This window comes from Danio aesculapii, chromosome 6 (assembly GCF_903798145.1).
Source record: "Danio aesculapii chromosome 6, fDanAes4.1, whole genome shotgun sequence".
In the NCBI taxonomy this organism is placed as follows: Eukaryota; Metazoa; Chordata; class Actinopteri; order Cypriniformes; family Danionidae; genus Danio; species Danio aesculapii.
The window spans coordinates 21,061,700-21,076,794 of NC_079440.1; the positions used below are offsets into that span (position 1 = coordinate 21,061,700).

The 15,095-nt window shown below is 35.3% G+C and overlaps 1 protein-coding gene across 1 annotated transcript in view; it reads right to left on the bottom strand.

Moving 5' to 3' along the window:
* The window catches only part of gga1 (golgi-associated, gamma adaptin ear containing, ARF binding protein 1), a 40,606-nt gene extending 32,881 nt beyond the window's left edge, over positions 1 to 7,725 (bottom strand). Inside the window, exon 1 of the mRNA XM_056459771.1 lies at positions 7,624 to 7,725. Coding sequence (XP_056315746.1) covers positions 7,624 to 7,666 — 43 coding nt within the window. The 5' untranslated portion in view covers positions 7,667 to 7,725. The remainder of the gene's footprint in view (positions 1 to 7,623) is intronic.
* Positions 7,726 to 15,095: the final 7,370 nt, after the last annotated feature.

Genomic DNA, 15,095 nt, shown 5'->3' on the forward strand with positions numbered 1-15,095 from the left:
AGGTTTTTGGAAATTGACTCTTATTTTATTAATGTCGAGTCGACTAGTTGCTGATGATGTCATCAATAAATCACAAGACGCAAATATTTTGCAACGTGCCACAGTTTGCTATTTATTTGCAGAAAATACATTTACACATGCTGTTTGACAGCTTAAAACACATTGTAAAAACAATTCAACATTATCAATGACTAATTTAGTGAAAAACGAATGCACACTGTTCATTGATCGTGGCTCATACTACTAAAAATGTAACAATACCAGACATATTTAGTGCAAAAGTAATACAAACATCGTCAGCACACAGTACATTGAACATGATGAATTCATGACAAGTTCTTTCATAACACAGCACACGAAAGACAAATGCTACGAGACGACTATGTCAGAATCCTGCACAGATGCAGACTTTACTTTTATGATGTGCGGTTCAAAAAGATGCTCAAAATATTGCTCAAGTCGTGCCTTTTTTACAGTTTCTGCTCATCTTGGTTACCAGAATTCTCCTCTCACTGCTTGCATCTTCACTGTGTTCACCATAGGGTGATGTTTACAAATATAGTTTGCCACACCTCCGCATTTGACAGCTTCGGTGCTGTCACCGTTTATTCACAAAACATGTCAGCGACTATGCATCACAGAAGACAACAGCCAATCACATTACTTTTTCAGTGTAGCCTAAACAGAATTGGTTATCATCAGCTCGAGGAAATTTGCATGATGCGATCTAACTGGATGACACCTGTTTGACGATTAAAACTTCACTTAAAGTTCATGTGAATCTTTGAAGCTGACATAAATTTTTTTTTATATTAATTTATATGATGCAAGGGCAGTTGCATTCCGTGAACCTACATTCATGTGTAAGGCTGCCATGTAGTTCAGATCAAAACTACTGTGTGCGTAATTTGACTAGTCGACATCAATCAAAAAGCGTCAAAGCAGAACATTAAAGTCAACCAGTCGACTAGTCAGTGCAACCCCTACTTGGAGCTGAGTCTGGCCGAGCTAGCACGTCCAACACCTTTAGAAGTCCAAAAGAACTTCCTGATGGGAAGTTCTTTAGGCTTCCTTTAAAGCTTTGCGGGAAAAAATGCATACATTTTATGCATAGGTTGTCCAGTGTTTTTTAAGTACATTATTTGAATTATTTTTTTATAAAGGTTTTTGTATTAACTATATTTTGTTTGGATTTTTTGTTCTCTATTTTGACCTAGGGATACCCATCCCAAAGCTTCTAGAGATTGTGCAGCACCACTTGATAAGATCCAAGACCTGTGAAGAGATGATGTCAACCACCGAAGACTTTGAGGGCAACACATACACTTCATTGAACATGTACACAATGACACCGCCTATATACTACATAACTGCAGGTTAACTATGGTTATCATTATCATTATTGACAAATCATTAGTTACTACTAGTTAATAATTAGCAAATAATAAAGTTATGGTAACTAATAACTTTTCTGATTTTCACTGTAATGGAATAATATGCACATTTAGTAAAGCTGCTTTGAAACAATTACTGTATACAAATAAAATTGAAGTTACTCATTTAAATGGCAACCATGATGAAAATCAACTTCTGGAAGCTGTTTGGACAGAACTGTGTGTAGGTACAGTTTTCACAGTCATATTGGAGTGATACAATAAATCTCTTTTTTTAATTTTCCTGATGTTAAAATAGAATCCATATCCCTGCAATTCTGAGGCCCACCGCAATGTGACATAGAAGTGGGTTTCCCCATCCATCGAATTCCCAAATGAGTTTTACAAGTTTAAAACTATTTTAATTCAGTGCATTTTTGTAGTAAAGAAAAGACACTAGTAGTAAAAAAAAAAATCACCGTAAGATGTTTTAATCCCGGTTTGTGGACTTAAATCAGGTTTATTTTTACATAACATAACAGATATATATATATATATATATATATATATATATATATATATATATATATATATATATATACATATACAGATCCATATAGCAGTGTATATTAACATGTATCCTGTCACATTTTCCGTGCAAAAACAGTGCAAACCTAAATGTGTGTGTGTTTGTGTGTGAACTTTATAAGGGCATTGTGTGGGACTCATTGTTGCAGAAAGGCTTAAATTTACTCCACAACAAATACATCAAACAACCATTGGGAAAGTTTTTACTATAGTAAGAGATATCTGCTTCATTCTTGCCCGTCACTGTATTGTTTATCCAAGTGAGACAGAGCAGGTGAAGACTACACCCATCAGTGCAATCTCGACACGGTGGGTGGGGAGAACCATTACATTTGCATTAAAGGAAGAGGCAACAAAAATAGCTACAATTTCCTCAAATCTCTTCAAATCCAAAACAGCTCAAATTTCCCAAATTAGCTGAAACTTTACAGATACATTCTAGGGACACAAAAGACTTATCTTAAATCTTGAAAAAGGGGTAAAATAGGTGCCCTTTAAACAACTGTGGTATTATCCATAACTTGTTTGTTTTATATATAACTAAATTCATTCATTTAGCAACTCTACTTGCTGACTTCCTCTTTACTACTGTTTTGTCAGTATTTGACAAATGAGTATTTGAGTCAATTGACAGTTACTCCAAGTCGCCCCCTGTTACAAAGAATAGTACAATGGGAGCTTGTTAAGTACAACTCTGGGGCTCACGCTGCAGATGGCGAAAGTAAAAATCAGCCTTGAGAAGACATACTCTGCTCGCTATGCAAGACTGAGCTTTTATGGCATGGAAGTACCCTACCAGTCAGCTATAGTTTAAATTATTTTTTAAACTGTTTGCTAACTTTGGGACATTCCCCAAGATCAGTTGATCCAGTTGCAATTCACGAGCGTCATATTGCGCAATCACCTCACAATTCAATTCACTTTTATTTGTATACCGCTTTCACAATGTAGATTGTGTCAAAGCAGCTTCACATAGAGGATTATAGTAAATTGAAACAGTGTCAGTTGAGTTTTCAGTGTTTAAGTTCAGTTTAGTTTAGCTCAGTTCAATGTGGTTTAATAATCACTACTAAGAGTCCAAACACTGAAGAGCAAATCCATCGATGCGCAGCTCTACAGAACCATGCAAGCTAGTAACGATAGCGGCGAGTTTAAGCTATTGTGATTTAACTAAATGACACTACTTTAGATTAACTTAAATTAAATGGTGCAAATAGAGTGAGACACAAAATATTTCAAATCAGCCAACAACAGAAGTAGAATATTACAACTAGTCAATGTTGTGGTTTATAATAAATTAACATTTGTGCACTGACTGAACAGTAAAAGTTTACCTGGTCTTTTACCTTTGTTTCAAAAAGATATATTTGTTGTTTATTTATTATTTATAATTTTGATATTTAAATACATTCTGCTTAATGTCAGCATGTTTATATCCTAATATCATAATGTGAATTAAATAGAAATACAACACTTGATTTACTTTTTGTTTATTTAAACATTGGATATTTAGAGAAGTTTTACTGTTCAAAAACAAACTTTTTTTTCATTTAAGGTATAAATTGTCAAAATTAAAGAACATTAATCCTTTGTATATTTAAAGTATACTTTTATACATGAATAATTCCCTGATTTATGGTTTTATATATTTCTGAGTAAAACATCAAATGAAAAAAGTGTTTTGGTTTTATCCGATTAATCAAAAAAGAATCACGCAACTAATCAATTACTGAAATTATTTTATCGTTTGTTGCAGCCCTAGATTTATTTCACTTATTTTTTAAGGTTCTTCTGGTATGCCATATAAAAAGAAATTTTGTGTGAGGAAGTGTGGGAAAGGCAATAGCTGGTGTAGTTCATGATCTCTTGTTTTTTTAATCCTTTGCATACATCCAAATGTATCAAATCTAACCATGAGCTTATTAACACTATATATAATTTATAAGGTCAGAATAGCACAAAAGACAATTGTCATCTATTACTCTACCTCATATTGTTCTAAATCCGGAAGACTTTTTTTAAATATACGTTTTATTGCTTTATCAAGCCAACGTTATAAGTAGAACAGCAGGAATACAAAGGCTACTTCAGTGTCGAATACTATGCTTTACTGGCGCAAAATATAATCGTTTTCAAACAGCAAAAGAAAAAAAAGCCATAAAATAAATAAAGAAGCTTGAAGGTTCCAAAACTCAGTGCTCGCCATACCAATTTAGCTTTTTAGGAGTTTCAAGTCAGCATTCCCAATGAAGTGTTTTACTGGATTACAGGTTTTTAAAAAAATATCTTTTTTCTGTTTGCCAAACCATTGCTCTGTTCCTCCAAGAGCGTAGGCTCCCTAAATCAGATTTCAAAAACAAGCACAAATTCGGACATCCATAATTGTAGAATTATTTTCTTTGCTAATATGCACAAAGAGATTATTTGTGATAGGCTACATATTTGTCTCATATTTGCGAGGTATCTCCAAACCCAACTTTGGCTCCTGATAAAAAAAAAAAATTTAAATGTGTTACTAAAATGGACTAATTTTATGGCATTTCTAGAATGAGTGAAACACTGTACCTTCAGAATCTTTACATATTTTACATAAAGTGGATAAATTTGGACATTGTGAAGATGATATTTTGATTTTAGTTGACTAAATGAACGAACCAAATATATTCTCAATATCTTTAAAACTTAAAAACAATTCTGTCCCTCCATTAAAAAGCCTATTTTTTAGGCTTATACACTTATTATTTAGGCTTATACACAAACAGCACAAAACCACACAATTACATTAACAAAACTTAAGCTGAAGTATGAAAAAATAATCTGAGATTCTTGCATATCCTACATATGGCCCGTTTCCAATGAGTGGTACGGTTCGGTTTGGTACGCTTTTATGGCCGTTTCCACTGTCAAAAAGCGTACCGAACCGAACCGTACCACTTTTTCGGCATCCTTTCAAAAGGGTAACAAACACGAGAAAGGGTACCAAAAGGCGGAGCCACACGCGCAGCTGAACGCTATTGGTTTACAGAGATACGTCATTCGCTTACGCAACAAGCCAGAATGAAAACAAAAAAAACGCCATGTTTGAAAAAAAAAAACAGCGAGAGATTTTAGCGGAATTATAAATACATATAATACATTTTGGACTAATATGATCCGGGAATGACGGAATTACTCTCTAACAGAGGCTACATGTGCTGCTGAAGCTTACATACACAGATAAGAGGTTTTCACTGACTGTAGGCTATAATTTCTATTGTTTTGAACCTAAATACGGGCGAAATGTCTGCTGTGTGTAGTTCTTTTGTAGTTGGTAACATATCGGAGACTGTAAGGGGCTGTATGTGTTTATATATGTTCATTTATTTAGTTATTTAATATAATTACAAACGTTACAGTAGGCTGTTTCGCACTGTCATTGATCTGCAGTTATTATCAACTCATGTTCATTGAAAAGTTAGTAATAAGCATTTCTACACAAGTATTTTTGTATGAAGCATCTGTTTTGTGAGAAGTGCTTTTCATATGATATGTGAATGACCTGTACAGCTTTATTGTAAACATTTCCTCTAGCTAGAATGACGTCGACTGAAACTTTCTGTTATACACCACGCCCACCAAAAGGGTACCCTTGTTAGTGGAAACACAAGCCTGATAAAGGTGACCCGTACCAAACCGAACCGTACCGTACCAGTCAGTGGAAACGAGCCTATATATAGTTCAGTTTGGCATCCTGGCCAAATTTGCCCACTGGCCTCTGTCAATCAGGGCCTCCTAACCATCCCCATATCATAATTGGCTTCATTACTCTGTCTCCTCTCCACCAATCAGCTGGTGTGTGGTGTGCGGTCTGGCGCAATATTGCTGCCGTCGCATCATCCAGGTGAATGCTGCACACTGGTGGTAGATGAGGAGATTCCCCCCAATGTGTAAAAGTGCTTTGAGTAATCACTCTGTTCTGTTAATAAAATCTCAGAATTTAAATCTTTACTTAAAACTCACTTGTTTTCTGAATGTTACACTTCTGATTTTATAAACTGACCACTTTGTTTGATCAACCTGTACTCTGCATATTTGTCTCTTAGGTCTTGTTTTGTATTTCCAGTTTGTTATATTTGACTTCTTTTATGTTTGTGAACCTAATGTTATCTCTACTTGATTATTGTTTCTTTCAATGTCTGTTTGTACTATCTCTTTTTGTTACATTCATTGTAAAGTGTCCTTGAGCTCTGGAAAGGCATTATATAATTTTAAAAAATTATTATATTAGTAAGTGTCTAGAAAAGCGCTATATAAATGTAAGGTATTAATATTCTCTGCTCAACAATATGTGAATAAAAGAGTTAAATTAGATATTCTACATTGTGCATGTATCTCTTAAAAGATTTTAATTAAACCAACTGAGTAAATGTTTTTTAATCTCTTCATGAATCAGTATAACTTGAATAGCCTTTTTTATAATACAGCAGAAATCTATCTGGTGGTTTTATTAAAATCATTTTCATTTATGCTCTGAAGATTAAACAAAAGTCTAATTGCTTTGGAATGACATAAGGGTTGTTGACAGACAAAACAAAGGTTTAATGGCAAATTACATTCTTAGTGCATATCACCCACCACCTATGTTAATATTTGATCAGCTTTTATACAGTGAATAATAGAGTTATTGATTTTTTTAGGCTAATTATAAACATATATCAATTAAACTTTCAAAATAGCATGGCTGTCTTTGTTTATGTTCAGAAATTCAGAACGCAAAAAGTTACTTTAAGTTCTGGAAAAAAAATTGACTGTGTGAACTTGTCAATAATTTGCCCAGGTAGATCACATAGCCTGCTTTCTGGAATACCACCGAATCTGCTCCAAGTTTACAAATTAGGGGAAGCATGAATTGTGGTGCATTACAGTTAGCTCATCAAACAATTGGATTCTGACTAGCATGTGAATTGTGGCCTTTGTATTCTAAAACAGTGCAGCATCTGAATGTGATTACGTTAGCTAAACTGCACAAATAATTTTGATCTAAAGCTTGTTGAATTCAACAACCTTTTAATGAAGAAAATAATAAGCCTAACGTTACATCTATTATGCAAATAGGTTTGATGTTGTGTCCAAGACCGTTATTAACAGAGCTGGAGTGTTTTAAAAAAGTTTTATTAGTATGCCGAGTGAAAAACATACCGACCATTATAAATAACGTTAGGTCTTATATCACTTTTTTAAGCTAACTAGTGAAAAAAATCATAGCATGGTAGGTGGCAGTATGGAAATATGAAGCGAATAACGACTTCATATATGCAGAGAAATATTCTGTCATTGAATATTTTAAATTTGTATTGACCGTCTAAATCTGCTTTTTTATAGACTTTTGACTTACGGAGTAATTGTTAGCATTTTCAACAACTCTTCTTTACCTATCCGGAACACACGCGCAAACATACACACCAGAAATTTTACACTAAAAACAAGTGTTTCAGAAAGTCAACTAACGCTATATCGGCGTTAGCATGCTAATAACTCCCTATCAACAACACCACGACACTCCGCATCCGCACTCAACAAAGTGCTTCCACCAAGACATCATCTTAGGTTAAAGAATCTCGCTGATTTTCCTACTGTCACATTAGAAAGTACTAAAATTCAACTTTAGATGTGTTTGACTCACTGATGCGGGACTCTAAGCTCTGCTCGTCAGGCGGAGCCGCCATCTTCACCCGAGATCACAAGACGGAGATCTCGCGATGAAACACGTGATGACTGTGACTACATACTTCTTCATTTTTCATTTTCATGCAGTGAACATGAACCAGTAGACCTGTAATATTTAAAAGTTATATATTAAATTAAAGTTATATATAGCTTAGCCGTAAACTAGTACTAAAGTCTAAATGTGTCTGTAAACATTTCTTGCCATGAAAGTTACATGTCAACTTTGAACAGAAACAGTTTTCATTTGTGAAAGCAGACAGAGAATCTGTTTTTGTTGTTGTTTTGTTTTTACATTCAAATATTATTTAAAATACACCTGTTGCAGTTGCACAGTACATGCAATTTCCATCACAACGCAGGCCTAATAATGTCCCTTTAAAATGTTTCTGTGAACAATATTGTTTAGGTGATTTCTATGGAAATGTACAGTGACATCTGACTACATGTTGGACATGGAAGATGAGAAACAACAAGGTTATATATTTGCTTGATTGGTAATATAGCTATTTAGCTATTCTACATCATTTTCAAACATGCGCTACCTTCAAATTTAGTTAAATTAGAGTATTTGGCATACATGAAATGTTCAAAGCAATCAGTGAAGTTTGGAAGTAATCTTCCATTTTCACACAATAAACTTTAGAAATGTAACTTTCACCACACTGCCATCTGTGGAAATAAGATTTATTGTTACAACGTACAAATGATATTGGTTACAGAAGTAGATAGGCCTATGTGTAATACTTTTTAATATATTACAATGCTATTCATATTTTTATAATAATATGACTTCATATTTATATTACAAACGTAATTCCAAAAAAGGTTGGGACATCTTGTCAAATGCAGTGAAATCAAGAATTTGTAATTTGTTAATTCTCTCCCTGCTGAAATAAAAGCAGCATATGCTGGTAAGGTATTTTTGCTGGTCTTCTGGTCCCTCTGGTCTCAATGCTGGTCTTGCTGGTTTCAATGCTGGTCTTGCTGTATTGTGAAAGAAAAACCATGCGGGTGTGATTGAGTGGCTGTAGGGGGCCCACTTTAACATACATTACATACTACTTAAACAATTATTCAAAGTCATTTTTTTCATGCATCACTCTGTAGTCTTCATAAACAGGCTAATTAAATCATTTAAACTCAAAATAATCTTCCATGTTAATTTATTTGACATGTAACTGTGTAATGTACTAGTAGCATAACATATTTTTAACATTGAAATATATCAAGGCACATTTTTGCACCTGTAAACTTTAACAGATACAGTTGAAGTCATTTTTTTGCCCTCCTGTTAATTTAAATGTTTTTCAAGTGATCTTTAACCTATCCTATCAAACAAAAATAATTCTTCTAGAGTCATAAAAAGTCTTAGTCTGTCTTGAATAAAAGCAGTTTTTAATTTTTTGAGGTCAGTATTATTATCCTCTTTAAGAAATATTTATGTTTTCTGATTTGTTGTGTCTACACAACAAAACAGTTGTACAATAACTTAACTAATTATTCTAACTTTCCTACACTGAAAAAAGTGATTTTGGAGAGCGGTAAATATAATCTGTGGAAACCATATAAAATGTACTTGATTATTGCAGCCAGCCAAGGAATTCAAAAGTAATGGGTAAATTCTACAAATGATACCTAATCGTCAACAGTAACAACCATCACATAGAAAAATACAGTAAATTATACCCTCAAACAATTTGATTGCTCTGCACTGAAAAAAGTGTTTCATGCAGAACTGTTGCAAACAATTTATTTGTGTTGAATTTAAACAAACAAATTTAATTGAGCAATGTTCAACTTAATTTGTTTGTTTAAATTCAGCCCAAATAAATTGTTTACAACCACTTAACGTAAAAAAAATTAGTAAATCCAAGGAATCATCTTTGAATCATTTTTTTCAGTGTGTGTTTCCCCCATATTGACAAAAAAGGAATGCTAATAGAAAGCCTGTTAGAATTTTGATCTCTCCTACTCTTTTTTTCTTCCCCATTTGTGTTAATTTTATTCTCATCCTATCTGCGAGAGTGAGAGTAGGACAAAACTAAAGAATGTTGGTATTTTGTTTTACTTATCTAGATATTTGATACTATACATGCACAGAATCAACCATGAGTTTGTGTGTGTGCGTTTGGCTTTTAAATTAGAATAAGCGGCCTTTGAAATTGTTGTAAGCAAGTAGCCAATTATCTAGAAACAATATTTGAAAATTATCTTAGTGAGTTATAAAACAGGTTTATTTGTTCATTTTTGTGTGAAGCTGTTGTACTTTATTTAGCATTTTATTCTGTGTTTTTAGATACAAGAAAATCTTGATGTGATTGGACATCCAGCTCTGCTCTGATTACCTCACTTCTCCTTTCATTTTTCTTTTTTTTTTTTGCTCCCTTCTCTCCTTACTTCTCTTTTCACTCTGATTTGGATGTCCTAAAACAGGGATATGTTTTATTATCCAACATTATTGAAACATTTGATAGATCAGTGAGTTTTAAAACAGGTGTATTACTTGAAATGTTGTGTAAAGCTGATGTACTGCACTATATTTTGAGTGTGTTTTAGGATTTTTTGGAATAAAAACATTGAGTTGATAACCCATTTGAATGTCTTTATTGTAGAGGTATATTTTACCTTCCCTGAATGAGTAATTGTTTTTAAAGTGATATTAAAAAACTTTGATTTAAAGTGATAATTTTTACCTAATAAGTAGTTGTTGAATATATACAAGAATGAGAGGTGTTTTTACCCAATTTATGCAAGTATTTAATAACTTTTTACTTTAGATAGTTTATACTCGATTTATGGGATTAAATCTACCCAACCAAAGTCGATGCAAATTGTTACCTCAGATTTATTTGGTAAACTTTATAGATTAGTTTTTACAGTGTAGTTAACATAACCTAAATAAGTCTTTAAATTACACTTTAATCTGAATAAATAAACTTGCAAAATAACTAGTGAAATATTATGCACTGTCACCATGGGAAAGACAAAAAAGTAATTATTAGAAATTAGTTAAACTATTATGTTTAAAAACGTGTTGTAAAAAAATCATGTGTTTGAAGACTCGTGCTTTATGTCACTACTGAAAACAAAAATGAATGTAGGCAAAACTAAAGGAGTTGAATATTACTTTTACATGAGCATGACTAAAAACTAAATTTTATCAATGTGTTACATCTGTTCTCCAGCACTTGTTTGAAAATTTAAGACTGCATTTCCTAACTTAAAACTATGTACACTTAATTTCTGAATAATAATAGTCTATGCATAGCCAAGGACTTACTATATTAAAAGTTTTAAAATCGCTTTTAAAAACAAAAGTCTAATATAATCAACAGTGGACATTTTGAGTGGACAACATGAACATGACTGAAGTTTAATTTTCTTATTACCTGTGTCAATTTGGGGTTTAACTTCTGACGAATGTGGGAAACTTATGCGCGCAGCTCAGTCACTGATAAAAGTCAATGGAAAACAGAGACAGCGCACAAGAGAGGCCTCATTTATCACTCCACAGTCTGCCACCAATGGCTGATCTCGCTTCTTCATGATGTTTTAGTTATGCATCCAAATTTAGGGGGGGTCAGAGGGGGGCCAAGCTTGTTGACACGGGGGCACTGGTCCCTCCCCCTGACCCCTCTAGAACTGCCACTGGCGAGAATTGTCAAACAAATCAAAAGACACATTTCTCAACATAAAAATTTATAAACTAATGTGGATGCCACTAGAGCAGTGGCCGGTGCGACTCATTTTCCTTTTGTCTGGGGAAAAGCAGGTTACAAAACCTCCTGGTCTTTGTCGACTTGAAATGAGCCATCCTCCAGTGTGTCAGCTTTTTTTTTTTCCCATATATTTATTATTTTCAGATCAACAATTTACAGAATCATTTCAGTATGCATGTAAACATTCCTTTCTAATCACTCTCCACCCCACCCTTACAAGACAGAACACTTAAATGGACATAATTGAGAGACATATTGGGCTGATGTGTAAAATAAGAGGAAATAAACAAGTAAACACAGAATGATGACAAATATAAGCTTAAAGCAATGAAGAGTTACATTTTCTATCAGCATTTTTACATCTAAATTATTCATTCAATAAATGTGCCGAAATCATTTCAAACATTGAAGGGTTTTTTAAAGATTAAACATTATTTTTTTCATCAGGGACATAAGGCGAATGTTTTCTAAGCCATACAATCTGACTTGGTGGTTCTACTAATTTCCATTGTGTAGCAATGCATTCCTTTGCTGCTTTCAGAGTCATTTTAATTAAATGTAAATTCATCATTAACATTAGCAATTTTGTTAATAGTTTGTATTATATCTCTCGAATAGGTTTTAAGTTTGAGACATGTCCAAAACAAATGTAATAATGTACCAATCTCGATTATACATCTAGAGCAACATTGTGAATATGAATCACTCATCTTGTGCAATCGTTCAGGTGTAAAATATAGTCTGTGTAAAATATTAAACTGTATTAATCTATGTCTGCTATTAAATGAAAACGTTAAGGCACATTTACAGATATGTTCCAGTGTGTCATCTTGATCCCAGAGCAACATCAGCAGAGGACAAAATGAAATTTTAGGGACAAACACATTAAAGAGAGAAGTTGCAGTCAACCATACTAGGTTGCAGTTTACCCAGTTAACTCCAGGTTAAATACAGATTTTAATTCACTATCAAGAGTGCTGGGTTTGAAATGGTGTCTAAAATCAGATGGACCACTTACCAGAAGAATTCTCTCGAATGTTAGTTCCATTTATGACCACCTGGCAATACTAAGTCCTGTGGTTTTAACAGCAAAGAACATTTTGAGAGGTTTGTGTTGGAAGGAAAATTGACTGAGATGACACTGTCCCTGAGTCAGTAAAATGTCTGCAGCACCTGCATCTATTGAATACATTTAAATTGGACAGATGTGTGAAAACCGTCAGGCATCAAAATTCAGAATAGACACAAGTGCAGGTCTCAAAATATTTATTAGATAACAAAAAGCAACAAAAATCTTTAAAAGGCTTGAGCAAAGGGATGAATAAAATAAAAGAAATCTTAACAAAAAACTGCTCCGAAGAGGACAAAAATGAGAATAAGGGTTTCTAAGAGGGGCTCAAGAATAAAAAATAAAATAAATCAAAACAAAACAGAGATCAACCAGAATTAGAGTCCCAAAAAAAAGCCAACAAAACTACAATGATATATGTTTATTTAAAAACACATTAAATAATGTGCTGTTGTATTGTGTGCAATGAAATACAAGTCAAAGTAAATTTAGAAATCAGTTTCTTTTTTTATTTGTGTTTTCTATACTGTCCCAACTGTTTCTGATTTGAGGTTGTATAATAAACTACTTGCACCTCAGAAGACAAAATGCAACGAACGTGGTGGATTTCAAAGGTGTGAAATGCTCTTTGGGAGCATAGATGCTCAAGATAGTACTGAAGGTAATAATAATATTATAAAACTGAAGCATCAGGGTGATGGTCGGCCTGTTGGTTTGCCCATTAATGCTTATCATCACATGATCTCATAACAAAATCTATTTTTTAATGCACATTCTGGAATTTATTCTGTGAAAGCATTTCCATTGAAGTTTATGCACATTTTTTTCTTTTCGGATAAAACGTTTATCCTACTCATTTAATTTTTATATGCATTTTCTAAATTTATGTGCATCATAGAGCTTTCATACAGGGTTTTTTATGCAATATTCCAAATTGTGACTAAAAATAGGTGTATGGAAACATAGCTACTAAAAGGCCACTTTAAAATGTGAAAATATAGTCTGAGTCCAGCTACTGTCACGGATTGGCCAGGCTCTTCCACCAGCATCACTCAACGATCACCGTCACCTGAGTATTAACCACACACAGCTGCACCCAATCACTCAGACTCACTACATAAGCACACACCTCACTTCACTCAGTGTCCGGTCTCGTTCCTACGAAGCGGACTCTGAGTGAACACCTCCTGGTAATCACTCACCCTCGATATCAGCAAACTATACTTACCTTCTCTCTGTTTCTCCTAGTCTGTCCAGTGTTCCCGGTATCCTGTCTGCCTTGTGTCTATCGTCAGTCTGTCTTCCCCGCAAGCCCTCTGGTGTTTGCATTCGGTCTCCTTCAGTGTCTGTCAGCCAACCTGCCACCAAGGACCATCAGATTAACCAAACTCCAGTCACTTCTCATCAGTTCTCCTTGTGTGCTCCACTGTTGTAAATAAACACCGTAAATAATCTAATCACCTTGTTTGTCCGTCTGCTTCCCGTAACAGAAGACCGGACCTCTACAATCAACAGCATGAGCACTCACGATCCCATTCAGGAGTTGGTGGACTCACTAAAGAGAGTTTTATTGCCATCTACTCCACTTCCCGAAGCACCACCAGCACCGAGCACTTCTTCACCGTCCACCCACTCATCCAGTCCCATGGCTCGACCAGCGCCCTACTCTGGCGGGGCGGAGGAGTGCAATGGATTCCTTCTGCAATGTTCTCTGATATTCACCATGCAACCTGAATTATATCCCACAGATCGGTCCAAAATCGCGTTCATCATCTCCCTTCTCTCTGGGTCGGCTCTTCGGTGGGCAGAAACCATCTGGCAACAGTCTGGGCCGGTAACCAGCTCCATTCAAGCATTCATCACATATTTTAAGGAGGTTTTTGGTCGCGCCGATACAGAAGTAGCAGCTGGAGAACAGTTATACCATCTCAAACAGGGAGCCATGTCCACTCAGGATTATGCGCTCCGCTTCCGTACTCTGGCTGCTGCTAGCGGATGGAATGAGCGATCTCTCCTCACTACTTACCGGCTCGGATTGGAGCCCAGCCTCAGACTACAGCTAGCAGCCCTCGACGATACCATGGGGTTGGAGAAATTCATTCAACAATCTCTCCGCTGTTCAGATCGTCTGAGGGTCTATCAGCATGATCTTCCACCTGTACCCCAAGCACTCCTCCGTTCGCCAGAGCCAGCAGTCCCTCCAGAACCTGAACCAATGATCGTGGAATCTGGTAGACTCACTATCACGGAGCGACAGAGGAGGCTGACCCGGGGTCTATGTATGTACTGTGGTGCCGACGGACATGTCAGGCTGGACTGTCCCATTCGTCCAGCACGTCCTTTGGTGAGTGTGTTCAGTTCTCCCATTGAAAAAATGCATCCTCTCACCACCAATGTCCAGTTAACTACCCCTTCTGTATCTGTTTCAGTCACGGCCCTCATCGACTCCGGGTCAGCTGGAAACTTCATCTCGTACGCCCTCTGTCGCCACCTACAACTTAACACCGAAGCCTCGACGTACGTCTACCAGATCCAACCCATAACCAACGCTATCCATTCCCAGGCACGTATCCATCGCAAATGTGAACCTATCAATCTCCAAGTGGGATTACTCCACAAGGAGGAGATCCAATTTCTGGT